The 18,915-nt window shown below is 30.9% G+C and overlaps 1 protein-coding gene across 2 annotated transcripts in view; it reads left to right on the forward strand.

Annotated features, from left to right (window-relative positions):
- LOC143245348 (ecotropic viral integration site 5 ortholog-like) overlaps positions 1 to 16,885 on the forward strand; it is a 38,286-nt gene extending 21,401 nt beyond the window's left edge. For both annotated transcript variants that reach the window (XM_076491590.1, XM_076491591.1), the window contains 11 exons: positions 97 to 194; positions 1,982 to 2,042; positions 4,282 to 4,335; positions 5,462 to 5,629; positions 5,929 to 6,075; positions 6,292 to 6,441; positions 8,254 to 8,421; positions 9,218 to 9,364; positions 11,892 to 11,987; positions 13,412 to 13,504; positions 14,347 to 16,885. In XM_076491590.1, the coding sequence (XP_076347705.1) occupies positions 97 to 194; positions 1,982 to 2,042; positions 4,282 to 4,335; positions 5,462 to 5,629; positions 5,929 to 6,075; positions 6,292 to 6,441; positions 8,254 to 8,421; positions 9,218 to 9,364; positions 11,892 to 11,987; positions 13,412 to 13,504; positions 14,347 to 14,598 (1,434 nt within the window). In that variant the 3' untranslated portion in view covers positions 14,599 to 16,885. The remainder of the gene's footprint in view (positions 1 to 96; positions 195 to 1,981; positions 2,043 to 4,281; positions 4,336 to 5,461; positions 5,630 to 5,928; positions 6,076 to 6,291; positions 6,442 to 8,253; positions 8,422 to 9,217; positions 9,365 to 11,891; positions 11,988 to 13,411; positions 13,505 to 14,346) is intronic.
- The last annotated feature ends 2,030 nt before the right edge of the window (positions 16,886 to 18,915 follow it).

Below are 18,915 nucleotides of genomic sequence, written 5' to 3' on the forward strand. Positions count from 1 at the left end.
ACATATGGAAAAAAAAAGACACATTTGTTTACCAACATTAAAAAATTGCCTTTTAAAACTTGTGATTATTTATTTAGTTTCTTGTTTTCCTTCAAGTACTTTCAGAAAGAAATGCCATCTAAGTGTGAAACAGACCCAGACTATTTAGTAACCATGGCACTTCAGGTCAAATATAACAGCAAGAAAATGAAAAAGTTAGTACACTTGTAATTATAATTCTAACCTTCGGTCAGTCATCAGTTGGTTTAAGTAACTTAACAAATCAGCAGGAAAGAGTTTTACCATGTGTGGCTTGTCACTAGATTGTAAATACTATAGTTTTTAATACACTTTCTGGTGACTTGCATAAAAGAGGTTTTATATCATTTTGTAAATTATGAATCAAATTGTCAAAAACATAAGTATCTTACAAATTAGACCATTTATGAAGAATGTTTCCTGAATTTTAATCAAATTGTCTCAGGTCATGTACTGCCCTTTGAACTGCTACAACTGTAGACTTGCCAGTTCTTGTTATTTAGATGTAATTATTCCATTTTCATTGTGAATTGTTGTTTTATTTTACAATTTTATACACAGTTCTGGAAGTTTTTACCCAACCTTGTTTTTTGCTAATACTTTTCCAGAAATAATTCACCATTTTTTCACTTTGTATCCAAATCTTGAAATAGTTTATTAAAACGTGCATAAGTGTTACATCAAGAGTACAGTTTTCAGTTATGGTACAATGTGACTCTAACAAGCAAAAGAAAAGTTTATGTTTAAGTATGACTACTTAAACAGTGGTATTGTGTCTTCCTCAAAGAGTTTTAATTGTCACCATGTACAGTTTTTTATTAAATAAAACACAATTAATAACAACACTATTTTTACTTTATATATATTTTCTATTTTTCCCATGTCCCAGTTGGAATTACCATTATTTTTTAAAAATTTAATGTTGGCAAGTCTGGAAGTACTAAAATGCTGACATGACATATTGTCATGAGGTACTGGATGGCAAGATGATTTTTTAAATATATTGACAGATCCTTCCATGTGCATGGGCACAAGCTTCAAATCACATTTAAGCAAACTAAAAAAATAAATGTTGCTCTTTAGAAATAGACAGGGATTGGATTAAATGTAACAGCTGTGAAACCAGTTGGTTACTTTTATCCCTAGTCTAAAATGTGATTGCAATATAATATTCTGTGTTATTTCCAAATTACATTGGTTGCATTACAACTACTAAAAATATGTAGAAAAAAAAAAGAAGGGATATTATATTATCTCTTGTACCATGAGGTGCAGAAAGTTTTTCAAAAAATTGTGTTCATTTTTTCCTATAATTGTTTAACTTAGTGAGAATTTCAATTTAACTTGGGATACATATTTATAGCAAAGAAAGTAGGAGCTTTTTGAGCATTCAAGTTGCTTTTCATACACTAAAATAAACTTCTCTGAAAATGATGTTAAAAATATTTTGCATGCTGAATAAAAACAGTGGGTATGTAAAATTGATACTTTTGTTTTGCATTTAGAGATAAAGAAAATTTGGAACAACTATTTTTTGTTACTTTGGTACACTATTAAAACTGAATAGTATACAGAAGTTGTAGGAAATAAGAGACAACAGCATTATGAGGTAATATTAAAAAACAATTTTAAATTCTAGAAATTAAATAGTAATAATTTATGATTATTGTCTTAATTTCTGGTAATTAGTGCATTGATTAATCTTAAAAATTTAAAATGATAGATTTAAAAAAAGTTTCAAATAGTGCCTGCATTTTCCACTTTTATAAAAGTTTTAGGTTCATCAAGTTAGTTTTAAACTTTCCTTTTATCAAATGTGTTGTTACAATTTTGTTAGAATCCCTTGATTATAAATCCTGCCAGAAGGAATATTTGTTATATTTGGAAGTAGTTTTGAAATATTCTGATCATTTTACAAAATAAGATGTTTTTTTAATGTATTTTGTTGTCTGACATCTTCTAGACTTGAGAAAGATTATACAACATTAAAGGTCAAAGAACATGATGAACTGATCGAAATGAAGGTGAGGCATTCAGAAAATGTCGGCAGGTGATATTTCAGAAAGTTAAGTTAATAGTAGATAACTACGATGTGTGACTTGTACTTTTACTTTTAAAATATTATCATGGAACAGCTATTGTACAGTGTTAAAAATAAGTTTTTATATTTGTGCAACTGCTAATGCTATTTTGTAGTTTACAGATATTTTAGCTGTCTTGTATCAAATATATATTGTATGGTACTTTAGCTGTCATGCATCAGTTGTATTCTGTACATTCTATACACTGGACTGTATTTTAGTTGTCATGCATCAGATGTTTGGTTGCTAGGTTTTTTAAGCATTGATTGTTCTCGCAATGGTTAACTAATTATTCTAGATATACTTTTCTCTTATTTCTCCTCCTTCCAATATGCACCTTTACCATATCCAGAGAATCTTCTGTGCCCAATCAAGGCTCATCTTTGTTATATTGCCCATACTGGGAAAGATGTTACTGACTTTATTACCTGGTAATCCTCCTTCCTTTGTGATCTTTCACCTTCTACCTTTACCACTTGAGTCTGTCTTTTGGTTTGAATGGACTGTTCCTCCCTACCTTCTGAAATTTGTTCTTGGAGTCCTCCCAACAGATCTGGCACCTCATTTTTTCTCTTGATTCTTGTTTTCATAATCCACTGGAGGAGATTCTGCAGTCAGACATGTCAACCACACCCAGTACATTCATCTCCCTCTATGGCCCAGCATGGCTAGGTGGGTTAAGGCATTCATAATCTGAGGGCCATGAGTTCGAATCCCTGTTGCACCAAATGTGCTCACCCTTTCAGCCATGGGGGCATTATAATGTTAGAGTCAATCCCATTATTTGTTGGTAAAAGAGTAGCCCAAGTTGGCAGTGGGTAGTGATGACTAGCTGCTTCCCCTCTAGTTTTACACTGCTAAATTAGGGATGGCTAGCACAGATAGCCCTCATGTAGCTTTGCACAAAATTCAAAAAACAAACATCTCCATCATATTGCAGACTCCTCTTCATCATGAATTTGCCTACCATCTGTTGCATTCTGCAGACCTTGGTGTGACTCTGACTGGTATGTTTTCATTCATACTTTTCTTCACAGGGATATTTTCTTCATTTATCATTATTTTGATCCCACTCTTTGGTGAGAGATGCCTGAATAGGTATTCCTTGATGACTCACACTTTATCTTCCATGGCGAAACGTGCTCACCACATAGGGTGTTCCACAATGTCACGCTTGTAGGTTCATGCTTCAAAAACATACTCATCCCAGACTGTACCACCATATGAGTAAAGCAGAATGGGATTGCTGTCATGCCTAGAGTGAATAACTTGGTATGATCTGTTTTTCAAAGTTAAGTTTCATGGCCACCAATTGCACTGTCTTGGGTGGTGATGTTCCTCTAGACTCTATACCGCATTTTCACCCTTCTTTCTTTGAGTCATTCCCCCTGTTGGTTAGAAGGCGACACATGTTGGAATCTTCAACAAAAAAGGGGGGTAGTGGAAGAGTTGAGGCATGCTTAAAGAAAAGGTTCAGATATATAGGGCAGCATTGATTGAGAATAACATCTTGTGAGAGAAAGTAAGTAAAGTAAGTGTACCTATTGGAAACACGTTCTCAGTAAGTTATAACTTGTAAGCATCAGGTGAGTGAATATAGACAGTTAATGTAAAGAAATAACAGTTTTTTATGATAACCATAGTGAATGCATGTTAAAACCTTTAATATAAGTGGCTAGCATTTAAATCACTAGTCGAGGTAGGAAGTAACAGTAAGTATACATGTTATTTTGTTCCCATTTTTATAAACGAACTTGTATTCCATATAAAAAGTGAGCATATCATAAAAATGTTTTGCTTTGTTTTTAATTTAAGGTCATCCATTAGATTTGTAACCTTCTGTTATAGTAGTCTTTGTTATGTACTTCGGAATATGAATTTTTTACTTCAGGCATGCAAAAATGTTTTGTGTGTATGTTTTGTAAACTTGAGATTATACAGCAATAAAGGTGAAAAAAATTAATTGTAAAAAAACTTGTTTTTAAAACAAGGAAATGGTTTGTAGAGTAGTTTGGTTTGGAACTTTGTTATCAATACAAGTTTGTATGAAAACCACTTCATACTGATAACATACATCTACCTGGCTCTTTTGAAACAGAAAAGGTTGGTTCACTTTATAATTTATGGCATAACTCTTATTTTCCATGTAATTTTACAGTTGTTTCTTTTCTTTTATGGATAGAGGTTGCGTACTGAGAATAGACTACTGAAACAAAGAATAGAAAACTTGGAACAGGTGAGCTGTTTGAACTGATGAGTGCAACTGACATTGTATGATAGGTCTTTTAAAACACACACGTAAAGTAGTGGTCATGATCTTTATCGCAAGACATCAACACGAAAGTTTTTAAGAAAGGTTACAAAAGAGTAATGTTGTATTGTTTTACATGTTATATCTATACGTAATTTTAGTCTTAGGTGTGGTAAATTAATTTTGGAACAAAAGTTTGAGTAATGACAAAGATTGTCAACATCTAACTGTGCATTTCTCAGGTTGGTGTTAATTAGTTTCCTTTTTGTTACCAACATTACTCTATCAGTTTCGGTCATTAATTTTAAATTAAATCATGAATGCGTTTTTTGAGCTATCAGTTTTTCACCGTTGTACTTCTAGCTTTCTCATCTTTTTTCGAGTAACTTATCTTCATCAGATCTATATGTTCTGTACTGTTATCTGTAACAATTAACTTTAGTCAATTGAGTTCAATAAACTAGGAGGTTTTTTTTGTACTACTTTCTCTTCATTATATCATCAATATACAGCATCATAGATCCACTTCATATTTTTTGCTAACAGAGTAAATGTTAAATGATTGTGTCTTTACACAAACAAATATTGGCCTTTTTAACTGGAACTTTGAATATAGGATTACTTGCAACTAAATTTTCTAAAGCTCTGTTGATTATCCTAACTTTATATATATCATTCGTTCTAATTTTCATTTCTAAATTTGTTGATTTCATGATGGAAGTATCTGAATGAAACTATCACAGTCTGCATTTTTACGTAATGCTCCCAGCTCTTAATCTCTGTTTCAGCAACTGTGGAATATAATGTAATTTTGGAATATTTTGTTAAGCCTTACAAATCTTTAACTGTGAAACCTTTATACATTATGTCTCGTACAGTCATTTCATTTCTGCTAGGCAGTGCATTAAGTAGAAAAGAAAAAAGTAAAAAAAAAAAAAAAAAAAAGTTGAATATATATTAATTGGTTGCATATCCTAATAAACTCCAGCCAGAACTTTTAATATAAAGGTATATTTGGTTATGTAATACACTATGTTAACTTACTTCTTAAATATATGTCTTATGCTTTGATTATACAAATGAATAGAACAATGCCTTTTTTTTTTTTCAGGAAAGCTCATCCTTAGCTGACCGGCTTATCCGAGGTCAGGTTACTCGGGCTCAAGAACTTGAAGATAATTTTGCCATCAAACAAGAGTTAGCAGATCTTAGAGATAAAGAACAAATGGTTAAACAAGAATTGGATTTGGCATATCAGCAAGTCCAAGCCCTTAGTGAGGTAATAAATCCCAAACTTTTTTGTCAATAGTACTTACAAGGGCTTAATAATATGCTGATATATGATTTTTCAGTATGTGTACAAAGAGGGTAGCTACATCCATGCATAATATAATTTGTGTGTACATGATTTCTCTTGTATAGATTTTGCCTGATTAATCGACAAAATAATAATGTATATTTTTATTGATAGAATTGTTTTTACGGTATTTGATATAATTTTTTCATTTGCCAATATTTATATTTTTATTCATTTATCTCATGAGTAAAATTCACCTGTCTGCCATCAATTGGCAATAGGCAGGATCACAACCTCCATCTATTGAAAAGTCTGGTGACAACTTGATACAGTCATTGCAGGAAGAACTAGTAGTGGTCAAGCTTAGAGAAGCAGAGAAAGATGATATTATGCAAGATTTAAGAGGACAAATACAAGAGCTGGAAGATGTGAGAAGTTTAATTTATTCTCATTATTAATTTATAAAAAGATTATTGAATTAATGTATATACTTTATTTCAAACTAAGCTGAAAACTATGTTCCTAAGAATAAAAGAATCATTGTAAATCCCTTTACTGTTTTTGTTTTGTCTATTATACCAGTAAATCTAAAGGTAGTACAATTAATTAGATCTGTTCTTTCTTCTTCTTTTTAACTCCTTTAGGCCAACAAGCAACTACAAGAAACTAAACCTGATAAGACACTAGCTCAGCTGCAAGAAGAACTGGTTTCTGTTAAACTGAGAGAGGCAGAAGCAAACTTGTCTATGAAAGAACTTCGACAAACAGTGTCTGATTTACAAACAATATGGCTGGTAAATGTAGTTTTCTCTAGTAGTATCCATTTTTGTTAAACTGTTGTAAAACTTGCAAAAATCAGTAATAACAGTAATGCAAATTTATAATTGGAATTTATAACTAACTCTCGTAGAAAGCACAGACATTTTTGGTTTACTTTTTGACATTTTTTTGTATTTTAGTTCATGTATGGACTATCAACACTCGCACAGATATTCTTTCTTGATTCTATTGTCAACCTGTTATCTTCTGATTTCGTAAAGTATTTTCCTACTTTGAAAAGTTCTTTCTGAATTAATTATTAACATAATTTTTAATGTTGTAAATAAATTTTACATTACATAACATTTTCATTTGTAAAGTTAGGTTTTATGTAGGAGAGGTACAGGCACATAAGAAGTATATTTCTCTTGTTTTTTTGTCTTTGTCCAACTCACCATATGTGAGCTAAGTCATTTATATTAAACATGAAACTATGAGTATTATAACTGTGGGTTTACTAAATATCTCTTCAGGAAATTTGGTAAGACTATAGCAAACATCACATTTTTTTATTCACAAAAAATATTTTTAATAAAACGTGTACTCAAGACACACATCTGAATTTATAGCACTTCACTGAGTAAGTTTCAGTACAGAATATTTTCACATTAAGAATAAAAAATATTCATTTTATATTTTTTAATATCTAAAATCTCTGAAATGAGTATAAAAGATTTTTTTCCAGAAAAAATAATTATATTTTGTTTATTTTATTTTTATTAATGTAACATTAACTGTTTCAGAACAAGTAATGTAGGATAAAATTTAAAGTTGAGAAATATAAAATAAGTTTAATTATCCTTTCCTTCTTCATGGCAATATTACATATTGTAACAGACAAGTACACACTGTTTAACAAATACACTTATATCCAAAACTAATTAATTTTCAAATCTCGTAGTCATTTATATTTACTGCTTTACAGCTGCATTTAAAAGTATATGCAAAAATAAATAATTTATCACAGCTGGGTAGTTTCACTTAGTAAGTTTCTGGTTTTTACATTTTATTTATTTTTATAACAAAATATATACATAATAAACAAGAAATTTGGTACGTGTGTATTTCAAGTTTTTAAGTCTCAACAAAATTTAATTGTACTATATAGCAAGTTTGGTGGTTGCACTTTTGTAATTTTTATCTATTTTCTAAAATTTAAATGTACTGTGTGGTAGGTTTGGTGGTAACACTTTTTTTTTTTCCATATGCAATAATAAACCACATTTAATAAAAAAAACAATGTCCTAAAAACTATTATTCTTTAATTGCTTTTCTAACCAAACTGTAAGTGAATTATAATAATCCTGTTAATTAGTCCAGGTGATGTTTGCAGCAAAAAATGAATGTATTGGCTAAATAATTTCAGTTAGAATGAGTTGTCCTTATAAGGAATAGAGTAGATTAAAATCTTCTCTTTCTGTTGGTTATAAATAAACCAATAGAATATATAGAAGAGAATTACTAACAGTTTTGAAAAGATAGGCTGAGATAGGAGGGCATGGCATGTGGGTTTAACTTTCTGGTATATATTCAGTAAAACAAGGTTAAGTAAAGGCTATGACTTTAGATATCATCTTAGCAATTCCTATAATTATACATATGTAATTTTTGCCAAACTTTTGAGGAGTGATGTAGTTATAAAAGTACTAGATTTCAAAATATTTTCATATTTAAAGTTAAGCTTTAATATTAAAAACTTTGTGTGGTAACCAAGTAATTTTAACAGTGCTTATCTGTATTACAGGAAAGTTGGCAGTTTAGTTTTGTCTTTTCTTTTACAACTCTAGCAACATCTAAATGAATCTAAAGCAGGTTCACCTGAGCTTTCTAAGAAATGGGACAAAACACTGGTTGTAGAACTTCAAGAAGAGCTTATCTCGGCTAGAATACGAGAAGCCGATGCCGTAGCAGAGCTGAAGGAACTTCATCAGAAAGTAATAGAACTAGAAGCTCAGGTGAATTGTTGTCCCGTCAATCAATGCTTGAAGCACTTTCACATTTAGTCGTTAATCTTTAAAGATTTTTATGTCTTAAAATAAGATAAAAAGAAACATGAATATTGTGCTGTTAGTGCTTTTACGTATTTCTTTTAACTACCAACCACTTTATAAAGACCAAGATAAAAACTGAGCAAGTATTGGTAAATAATGTTCCAAAAATTGTTTAATTTCTAAGTCTAAGTTCAAGAGAGTCCAGTTTAATCTATACTTTAAGCATTGTGTGTGTGACTATCCAGCTTATAGGCTTTTCTCATATCGACTACAAGGGATTCTCTCACCAACAGTATGTCTGTTATTATATTTATAGTATTAAAAGATTAGTTTGAATAATTTTAAACATTCAATTACTTGAGGTAGAATTTTCTAAAGACCACCTCCATTATAGGACTGTCAGTGAAAGTTCTGAAAACTTTGTTATTTACTGTTCTTTATTTTGTGGTACTCTAAAGCAAATACTGAATTTTCTAGTGTTAAGGTATTGTTATTTACTTATAATTGTTCAGTTTGTATTATGCCATAGTTTAAAGCTGAAACTCCAGAACTCTAAGATATTTTAAGTTTCATGCATTTAATTTCCCAGCTGCCTGTGAACTATAAATAACTTCAAATTTCTTAGTTAATTTGACTATAGGTTAAAAACTGTACAAATATCATCCCAAAGTATTTGAATAGATTCATTTTTAATGACAAATACAAATATATATATTTTCTCTTTAAAATATAAATTGCTTATAATTATTTTATTGCACAGAACCAAGTAATATTGAACCAAATAAGACATCAAGAGGAAGAAGTTGAAACACTCCATAAAACTATGGAAGAGACAATCAAGAGAGAGAGAGCTCTGCAGAACCAGTTGAAAGAAGAACAAAGAAAATTTGCAAGTCTGGATTCCAAGGTAATATCAATTTGCATTTTGTTTTATAATAGGAAATATTTATTAACCTTAGAATTAATTTGTTAGCATGTTATATTAGTAAGAATATGAAAGATGCATACACATTTACAAGAAATAAAGTACTTACTTCTTTGCTGTTGACCGTAGGTGACACTTAACTTTTTAATAGTTATCAATAATATAATATTAAATGTCAGAGAGCACTACTGGCAATTGCTGATAGAGAAAATGTGACAGGTTGTTGTAGCAAGAGGGGCCTGATTTTCTATTTGGTGGCTCTGTAACCGAATAAGGTTAAAGACTATGAAAAATATGCTGTGCCTGAGCAATTGCAACAATGTGATAAGAAATGTTCATTAAATTTCACATTTCCATATTGAAGAGGAGATGTCCAGAAAGAAAGTGTTACAACTTGCACACTGGGGGGAATTTAGGGTTTTAAAATATTGAAAGAATTTAAAACAATAAAATATATATTATTAGCTAATTTGTTATGTTATACTTATTGATATACCAGGAAAATAAAGTGGTTTTAATTAATGCAACTCACTAAAAAGCTCATAATATGCACAGAAGATGCCTATGGAGAGATAGTTAATAGTTTGACAAATTTTCAAACTAATTCTCCATTTATCTATAATTTAAGTGTATTTTTGAACTCATGAACTTTAAAACATGTTTAAGAGCTCTATACCAGATGAGAAGTTTTTATTATGTTCGAATACATTTATGTTATACATTAACTATTTGTATGAAAAATGTTCACTTCGTTTTCCTTTTGCTCCCACTGATTCTAGAAATTCTTTTTGTCCTACAAAAGTTTAAAGAAGGTTACAATGTTCATCTCTTTTGTGTGGTTCTTAATATGATGAGTATATGAACTACAATTTTAGTTAAAAGATATTAAACTGTTGTGAATATTGATATTATTTGATAATATCATGTTAACTGTTAATAACTGTTCATCTTTTCTTAATATTCTTTTGTATTAAAATATAAGAATTTTTAACACGTACGTTGCTGTTTTGTAAACATGTCCTGTGGTTCCCAAATTGTGGTTTATGGTGATGCTTACATTTATTACCATTGATTTAGTGTAAACCAAAGAAGCTACAAATAAATACTTCATGTGAATTAAAATATGTTTTCTCATGGTGTGGCTTAGTGGACAGTTTGTTTCTCTGTGAGCTGAATGGTCTAAAGTTTAAGATGCAATGCTTGAGCTTTAGGCATCTTATAAAAATGACAATCAGTGCTGTGATTTGGCTTAAAGAACCAGATAGAACCTTTGTAGGTGCTGCTGGCTGGATGGCATTATAACTTTTAAATCATTCGGGGAACATGCAGCTTACGCTGAGCCACTGAATTACATAAGCTACTTTCATAGTTCAAAATTAGGCTCTGATCTACTTATTTAACCTACATATACATCAGGAAGCATTCAGATTGAAATGTTAATGTATATTTAGTCTTTTCAAAGGACCTAATGTGTTTTGTGGTTGATATAAAATTGTGACCGATAAATCAGTTTAAAAGTAAACGGTGACGTGAACCATTTCAACTTTGTATTCATAGAAATTAATGAGACAGTTTTATTTTTCATTATTTTATTCCAAAGTTGTAGTGTTACTTTAGCTAACTATTCTGTTCAACTCTTAGCTGTTGATTGTGTTGAAATAAGATATAGTGTTAGAAATCAAAACTTTCTCAGCACAAGTCACTCTTCTGCTCCCTCTCTCCAACACATTTCACGTCCTGACTAAGACTCCCATGAAGTCACTCTTAAGACCAGAATTATCTATTTGTCTTCATTTTTGAAACCACATCTTTTAATCACCATACTTCACACAGTGACCTCAGAAATGAGCAAAACAAGATATGGTTTAGTACCTACATAATTAGGGGTTATTATGTAGGTTAATTAGAATGATCTACACATTGGTGCAGATATAGGTGATTTAAAGCACATTAAAATTTAAAAGCAAGAGTTCTTTATTTCCACATATTTTGTTTCACTCACAAGCTTTTCTTATAAACTTATTTTGAGTGAAAATTATTTTGAAATGCAGAAATTAATATTAATGACTGAGAAGCAATCCTTATAGCCAGTTTAAATGTTAATAATGGATTGACTCAACAATCGGTTGGATACTGACATATATAGGGAAGAAATACATGAAAACAGTTGGTGATACTATAACAAAAGCTTGTGAGTGAAACAAAATATGTGGTTAACTTGAAGATGACCTAATGAGGTTGAAATGTTGTTTTCTGCTTTATTAATAAAAGTGTTAACACCCATACCAGCCGTCCTAAGATGCATTTTTACTTCAAGTGAGTTTCTTGTCATCATGAACTTTTATGTTCAATTTTTACCAAACTGTTTGAAGTTTTTAAAAGATTTTCAAGCAGAACTTTCCCTTCTGAGTTATAAATTTAATACACGGGCATTACTGTAATTACTTTGTAAAATGTTTTTAGTTTTAAACATTACTGGTGACTGCTTTACTGAATTTAAATATTTCAGATAAAGGAAGAACAAATGCTAGATAAAATAAAAGAGGAGAAACTCACTCAAGTTATAGCTGAACTGAGACAAAATCTTTCATCTCTTGAGATCAGGGTATGTCTGGCAAAAATTCTTATTTTGAAACGTCATTACTTATACTTATTTCCAAAACATTGGTGGCAATTTTTAGGTTTATACAATAGTGATTTACTTATTCTATTGCAGTTGCAAGTTTTCTATAGCTTCCTCCAGTAGCTCAGAAATATGTCTGTGAACTTAACACAAAACATCAAGCACTTGTGATGGGCCAGCACTGACCATCTTCTAGCTTTGTACTTAACACAAACTAACAAACACTTGCTACACTCATCTTATGATCTGTTTCCAGAAGTAAGTTTAAAACTAAAAGCAGATAAAAAAAATCATTGAAAAACATTAAACTTTTGTATTTTAAACAGATACCTTAAGATATATATTTGATTATATTAGTACTTTCACTTATCTTTTCAGTGAAAAATTGTAAGTAGTTCACATGACTATTAGTAGTAACACCCTGTCCTAAAATGCAAGTCATATACGTGACTATTAGTAGAAGCTTCCTGTCCTAAAATGATGATAGGTTGACTTTTGTGTTTTTGTTATATGTTCTTGTCTTTTTAGACTAATGGAAAATATATTCATGAGACAAAATAAGTGAAATTAAGACTATAATTTAATTTCTACAAGAAATTGTCTAATGAAGTAAAAATGTTCTGATAGAATTTGAAAATACTTAGCTTATAATTTTTGTTGATATGTGAAAATTTTCAAATGATTTGTAAACATGTAATTCACTTACAAATTAACATTATATTTACATTTAATTCCTATGTCCAGCAGGTTTGTCAGGACTACTAAAAACAATCTAATTGTTTTCACATATTTCTAATTGGTAACTTATGATATTGTATGCAATGCTGCTGTTAGTGAAAACATGACGCTTAATGTTACAACCTTAAACAATAGACAAGTTAGAACAACTGCACAATGTAAACCCTTATGACCGATAAAAATGTTTATTTTCTTTAGTGGAAAGTCAGTTTTTCAAGTAAAATATTACTGAATAGTATAGTTTTGTAGATGTGTTTAATACTACATTTATTAGAGGAGTTAAAAACTTAGATATTGGGTGTGTAGTTTTTCATCAAATTACTCTTGCAATAGTAAATGTTTAATTTAAGGGCTTAAAGTGAGCAACCCTCATTCTATAGGTCACACCATTGAACCCTGTCACTAAATATGCTCAAAATTTCAGCTGTAGGAGACTATAGCTTGATGGTCAATCCCACAATTCATTTTTAAAGAGTAGCCCAAGAGTTGATAGTGGATGGTATTCACTGACTGCCTTTCTTCTAATCTCACTTCAATATTAGGAAGATGGCTACCACAGATGACCATCAAGGAGCTTTGCTTAAAGCTCAACAAACAAGCAAGCAGAATGTAATTTAAGAACAAGAATTTTCATATTATTTGGTAAAATCTCTTTACAATATCCACAGAGTCAAGAAATGATGGCAGCTGGTCAGTTAAGACATCGATTAGGTCACGTGAGCAGTAAGGACAGTAAAGATTTACATGAACAGGTATCAGAGGTGAGGCTGTTATTAAAAGTATGTAAGATTTATTTTCAAATGCTTCCTTGATTTGTATATTTCAGCTTTCTACACTTTGGAATATATGTATATAAAATGTGTACAAACTGTTGCTTATTTATATATTAAAAGAATAAACCTTTTTAGTAACAATAATTAAAAATTGATAGTAATTTTACAAAGCTGGTATTGTTAAACCCAGTGTAAGTTTATATCAGAATCACTACAAATTGTAACCAAGTAACATATATCCCCCCCTCCCCAAGGTATACTGGACATCAGAACCACATAATGCATTATATCTTGAAACTAATACTTTAGTCCATTCTCAGTTATATTAAAGTTTAGCTTTATTATTGTTTGAATTTTTACATGATACTTGCAATACTTTTTTCCCCTTCTCAATTTCACTCTTTTTCAGGCAGGCATTCGATATGAATAAACATGCCATCAAAGATTTCTTTTATGTCACAACTGAAGCTGACATAAACTAATTTTTTACAAGAGTCTTGAGAACTTAATAAGACTCAATTAAGTTCAGTGTTGAGATTAGAACAAAAACATAAATTTTTGTTTACATTTTTGGAAATAAGTTTGCATACTGTAATATTAAAATATTATAGTTATTTTTGGACTGCTTTAATAGGTTCTTTAATACTTTTATAAATTTATATTTTACTGAAACAATAAAAACTATTGTAATTGACATGGAGATAAATGTGTCCATTTTTATTTGAAATTGTACAAACATTGAGAAATAGTGACAGATTTATCTGTACTTGAAATGGAGTTTATAAATAACAGCTTTTATTGAAAACTCTTTGATACTTACTCTGGTTTAGATTGTTCATCTGGGAAGTTTGAACAAGAAATTGACTTCTGCTGATGCCATACAAAATCCAAGTAGCCCAATTTACAGTCTGTCCAAAGACAATTCCTTGACCAACCTATTGGAACTGACCATGAGCCAAAACAACAGCTTCTGTGATGAATCTCTTGGTGAACTTTTGCACGTTGGAGATGACCAAAGTCAGTTATCCAATGAACATCTGTTAAACAAGAACAACAAGACAAATGGGGAGGCAGATAGCTAAGCCTAACATAATATTTGTCCTCTAATCACATAGTATTATAATAAATGCTGAACGAAACTTCATAAACCAATATATGCATGATGAATATAATGCCTGTTTTGGACATTAGTGTATCTGGAATTTGATTTAAGTTGCCACAGCAGGTATATATGCTATTTTGTATACAAACCTTGTGTTAAAGTTTTGCTAGAGGATTTCCATTCATCATAACTGTTATTGCTAGATACTTGATACAAGTAAAACTATAATGAGGTTTTACTTGGTATCATTGTCAAGGTTGACCAGAATGTCCAGTGTATATTGTCCAAATCATGCGAATTATGCAATACAGATTTTTTCAAGCAGCGTGAAGTCTATTATCATAGTGTTGCTTGTGCACATTTTGTTGTTTCTGTGATTGTTCAGTGCTCCGTCCATGTGTGTAGTGAAGAGTGTGGCTTATCATTCTTGCTGGTTTACAGCCTGTTCGCACAAATTTCTTTTACTGTAGGATTTTCTCTCTTCTTCTTTTCACTCTTTCTTCAGTGAATATAGATTTAAACATGGGCTTCCCAAATTTTTATTTGTTGATATTTCATGCTGTAAAATCCAAAGAAAGTTAGAGTAAAATAATGTTCTATCTTTCATAGTCCTGAGGTATTAAGGTATTAAAGAATAAACTCTCAAGATTTGTCCAAGAGATTCTAAAAATTACTTATGTCAACCAGTATTAGTTTTCTTCACAAAGTGAAAACTAAGATGGTAGTTTACAAACATAGGTATGTGATCCTGTTATCCATTTTAAAACCAGATTTAAAATTAACTCATTGTTTGTTAACTGGTGTTCATCACTTCTGATTTCACAGAATGGAAGTTTTAAGTCTGTTAATCACAGATTCTGTTGTTCAACTGTTTTTCAGCTACTGTTATTTTGTTGAACAAGTTACTGGATATGTAGTTAATGCTGTATATCATAATGGTATCCATTTTATCCACTCCAGTATTTCTTCAAGTGACAGATCTAGGTATCCAATGATGACTCACGCTAAAGACAGTTACATAATGATTATACACCAATTTGACCCAGACAAAATGAAAATATTATAATTCCAGTTTTATTCATGTTATACAAAAGTAAGTAAAGATACTTATGTGGTAATTAAAGTCTCAACTGAGTGTATATTAATAGTTGTTAACAGTTTTACTTTTGTCTGTACCCTGCGAGGAATGTCTTCAGTATGGCATTTATACATCACTTGTTCTTTAATTTTGAAAATTATACATTTTGTCTGTTTTGCTTCTTTAAAAAACAGTTTGTTATCTGTAGCCCAAAATTTAGGAACATTATAATATGCTGTAAGAACTTCTGTGAAGTTAAAGAGATGAAGCCAGTTCTAAGATTTGTGCTGTTTTATAGTAATCACTATGATAACTGAAGATTGAGAAAAGTTATAAATGTTAGACTATCAAGAAGTATTCTGGGCATTATATAAAAGGTTGAACTAAATATAAAGATTGGGACAGGGTCATTCAGTTGTGTACAATGTAAGTTCACATAGTTCATGTGCTTTACGGTGCCCAATTTTTTCTGTATTAAGAACTTAAGAGTTCCAAAGGAACATTTTTATCAAAACTCACTTTGAACTAGTCAAAATATTTCAGTATTTTTCATATTTAATCATTTTACAAAGTTATAGAAATAGAACTAATAATCACATGTATTTTTTTACAGTATTCTGAACTCTAATTCATTCCCAGTTTACAGTTATGATCCTTTAAATACAGTAGTATTTTTAATACACTGTACTTATTGTACAAGGGTCAAAGGCAATTTTGTAATTTATTATTTTATTACAGATTTAAAAATCAGAATGTATTTTATGTGTGTGAATGTAACCTTTAATTAGATCCGTTCTAAAAGTAGAAGTGTTGCTTGTTACGTTGTGGTGCAACCACAAGACAGTTACCATATTTGGTTTATATAGGGACCAAACCTTTTGTATTTATAATCTGCAACCTAAAAACTATGGCCAGCATATCATGTATATATTTGTTGTTTTGATTTATAAGACACACACATAAAGTGCTTTTATAATTATGTCAAACAAGTAAATATGAAATTAACAGTTTCACTCCTGTCTGTTCCCATTCAAGAATATGTTAAACAATACCATTTATGCATGGCTTGTTTCTTAACATTTGAACATGTATTTTTCATTTATTTAACTATTGTCTGTAAAGAAAAACATTTGTTTAATAAGAGAAGTATATTTTGTTATACTGTAAAATTAAAGTGGTGAATTCAGTGTTCATGTTTCTGTTATTATTTAACCAACATATTGCATGTGTTCAGTTCATTTTATCTTATTTTAGTTTTATATTGCTCTGGCCTCCATACAGAAACGTTCTCTTCAGCCCTTCTTCCAGAAGTACGGTTAAGTCTTAAAGGCGTAAAGGCTGATATCTCAACAGTGTGACACTTGTGTGACAGATGTGTGAGGAGTCTTTGAAATGGAAAATTACATTAAAAATGTCAAGAAGTGTTGTATAAAACAGTCAAGACAGGTTGGGCACAGAGGGTCAAGAGAGTGGATTGAGCAGAGAGATGCAGACAGCAGTGTGTTTGTTAATAATAATAATAAATAACTAAGAAACAAAAAAATCCATTACTAAAACAGCAGTTGCTTGAAATGGCCCTTTCGGGTCCATGGAGTCCAGGGGGTCTATAAATCCAAAGACGAAGAATTTATTTGTGGGGGATGACCAGCGTGCCCAGAGAAAACCACTTTCACTGGATAGATGCCCAATAATCTACCCATCCAATGCCCAAAGTTGAAAATGAAAAAAACCGGTTAATAGGTACACTACATAATTAAGGAAGATTTTCCTTACATGGTATTGCTTATCTCATCAAAAGGAGAGATATATTTAGCCCATAAAGCAGGGGTTTTAGCTATGTGTGTGATTTCTTGAGTTTGTGAGTTTCTTCTAGAGGTAAATTTATAATATCTTGATAAAATTTTGATGAATTGGTGATGTAAAGGAGGTATTTCAGGTAATGCCTCAAGGTAAACTGTTGGTGTGTAATTAGGTAGTCAGAGTGCAATTTGACATGTTTGTTTTGGAGGTTCTGTATTCTTGAAGATTGGTTAGCTGCCATGTTGCAGTTTTGTCGTACTTGAACAGAGATCTAATGTATGCTCAGTTGATTGTTAAAATGATTCTACCTGCACATCCCTTGTTGGTTCCATTGAAACATTTCAGAAAATTAATTCTTGTATTGGTTTTGCTGATGATATTATTAAAGTGTTTTGTGCCAAAGGTTAAGCCTAGAAATTTAGTGATGATAGTAAAACTGATGGCTGTATTGTTTAATTGTAGTTAAAGGTTATTGAATTTTTTCCTGAATTTATTCACCTTTTACAAAATACTATCACTTGAGTAGTAGTTACACCACTGTGTTACAATGTAAAGTGTTGCTTAGAGTCTATAGAGAGAGTGGTACTTGGGTGGCTAGAAGTACTTCATTTAGCTGTATCTTTGGCATGTTGGGAAGTTAGAATGTAGTTGTTTTGAGGAGGATGGTTTATCATTAATGAAAATATTGTAAAGCACAGGGGCTATGTACTGATCCTTTGGGTACTCCAGCTATTAAATTGAAGGGGTTGGAAACTGCTTCTTGTATTTTAACTTTAGCTTTACGGTCAGTGATAAGGCTGGATGTCCAGTGAACCAAATGGGTTAGTAGACCAATAGTGTGTTTGTGTTAAAACTTAAGACATTTATGCCAAACTAAATCAAATGATTTTTGCACAACAAGAAAGGTAATGATGTTTTGTTTATGACTGAAGCCTTAGTATATGGACTTTGTAAGCCGGACTAAGTGATCTGTTGTTTGCCTGCTTCTTCAGCCTTTATTTTGGTTGTTGCTCAAAATTTTATTAGTGTTCAAGTATGAATTGATCCTACTGGTTATCACTTTTGTCCAATAATTTACCTAAGGTGTTAAATAGACTTATAGGGTTATAGTTACTGGGGCTACTATGGACATTATCTTTCTTAGGTATTAATCTGATGATAGCTGATTTCTGTAGATAATATCCAGATAAAAACGAAAAATTGAATATTGTGACTAGGTGACTTAGATTTGAGTGAGAGGTTCTTTAAAACTATGTTATTGATGCTATCTTTACCCAGTGCTTTCCATTTGATCTTCTTTTGAATTGATTTTATTTTCAGTCACTGATATTGGGCGTGTTTATAGATCAAAGGTTTGGTTCATTTCTACTGGGAACCATAGGGCAAAGATGTCAGTATTTCTATTTAGGAAGTGGTTGA

Source organism: Tachypleus tridentatus, chromosome 2, assembly GCF_004210375.1.
Source record: "Tachypleus tridentatus isolate NWPU-2018 chromosome 2, ASM421037v1, whole genome shotgun sequence".
NCBI classification, from domain to species: Eukaryota; Metazoa; Arthropoda; class Merostomata; order Xiphosura; family Limulidae; genus Tachypleus; species Tachypleus tridentatus.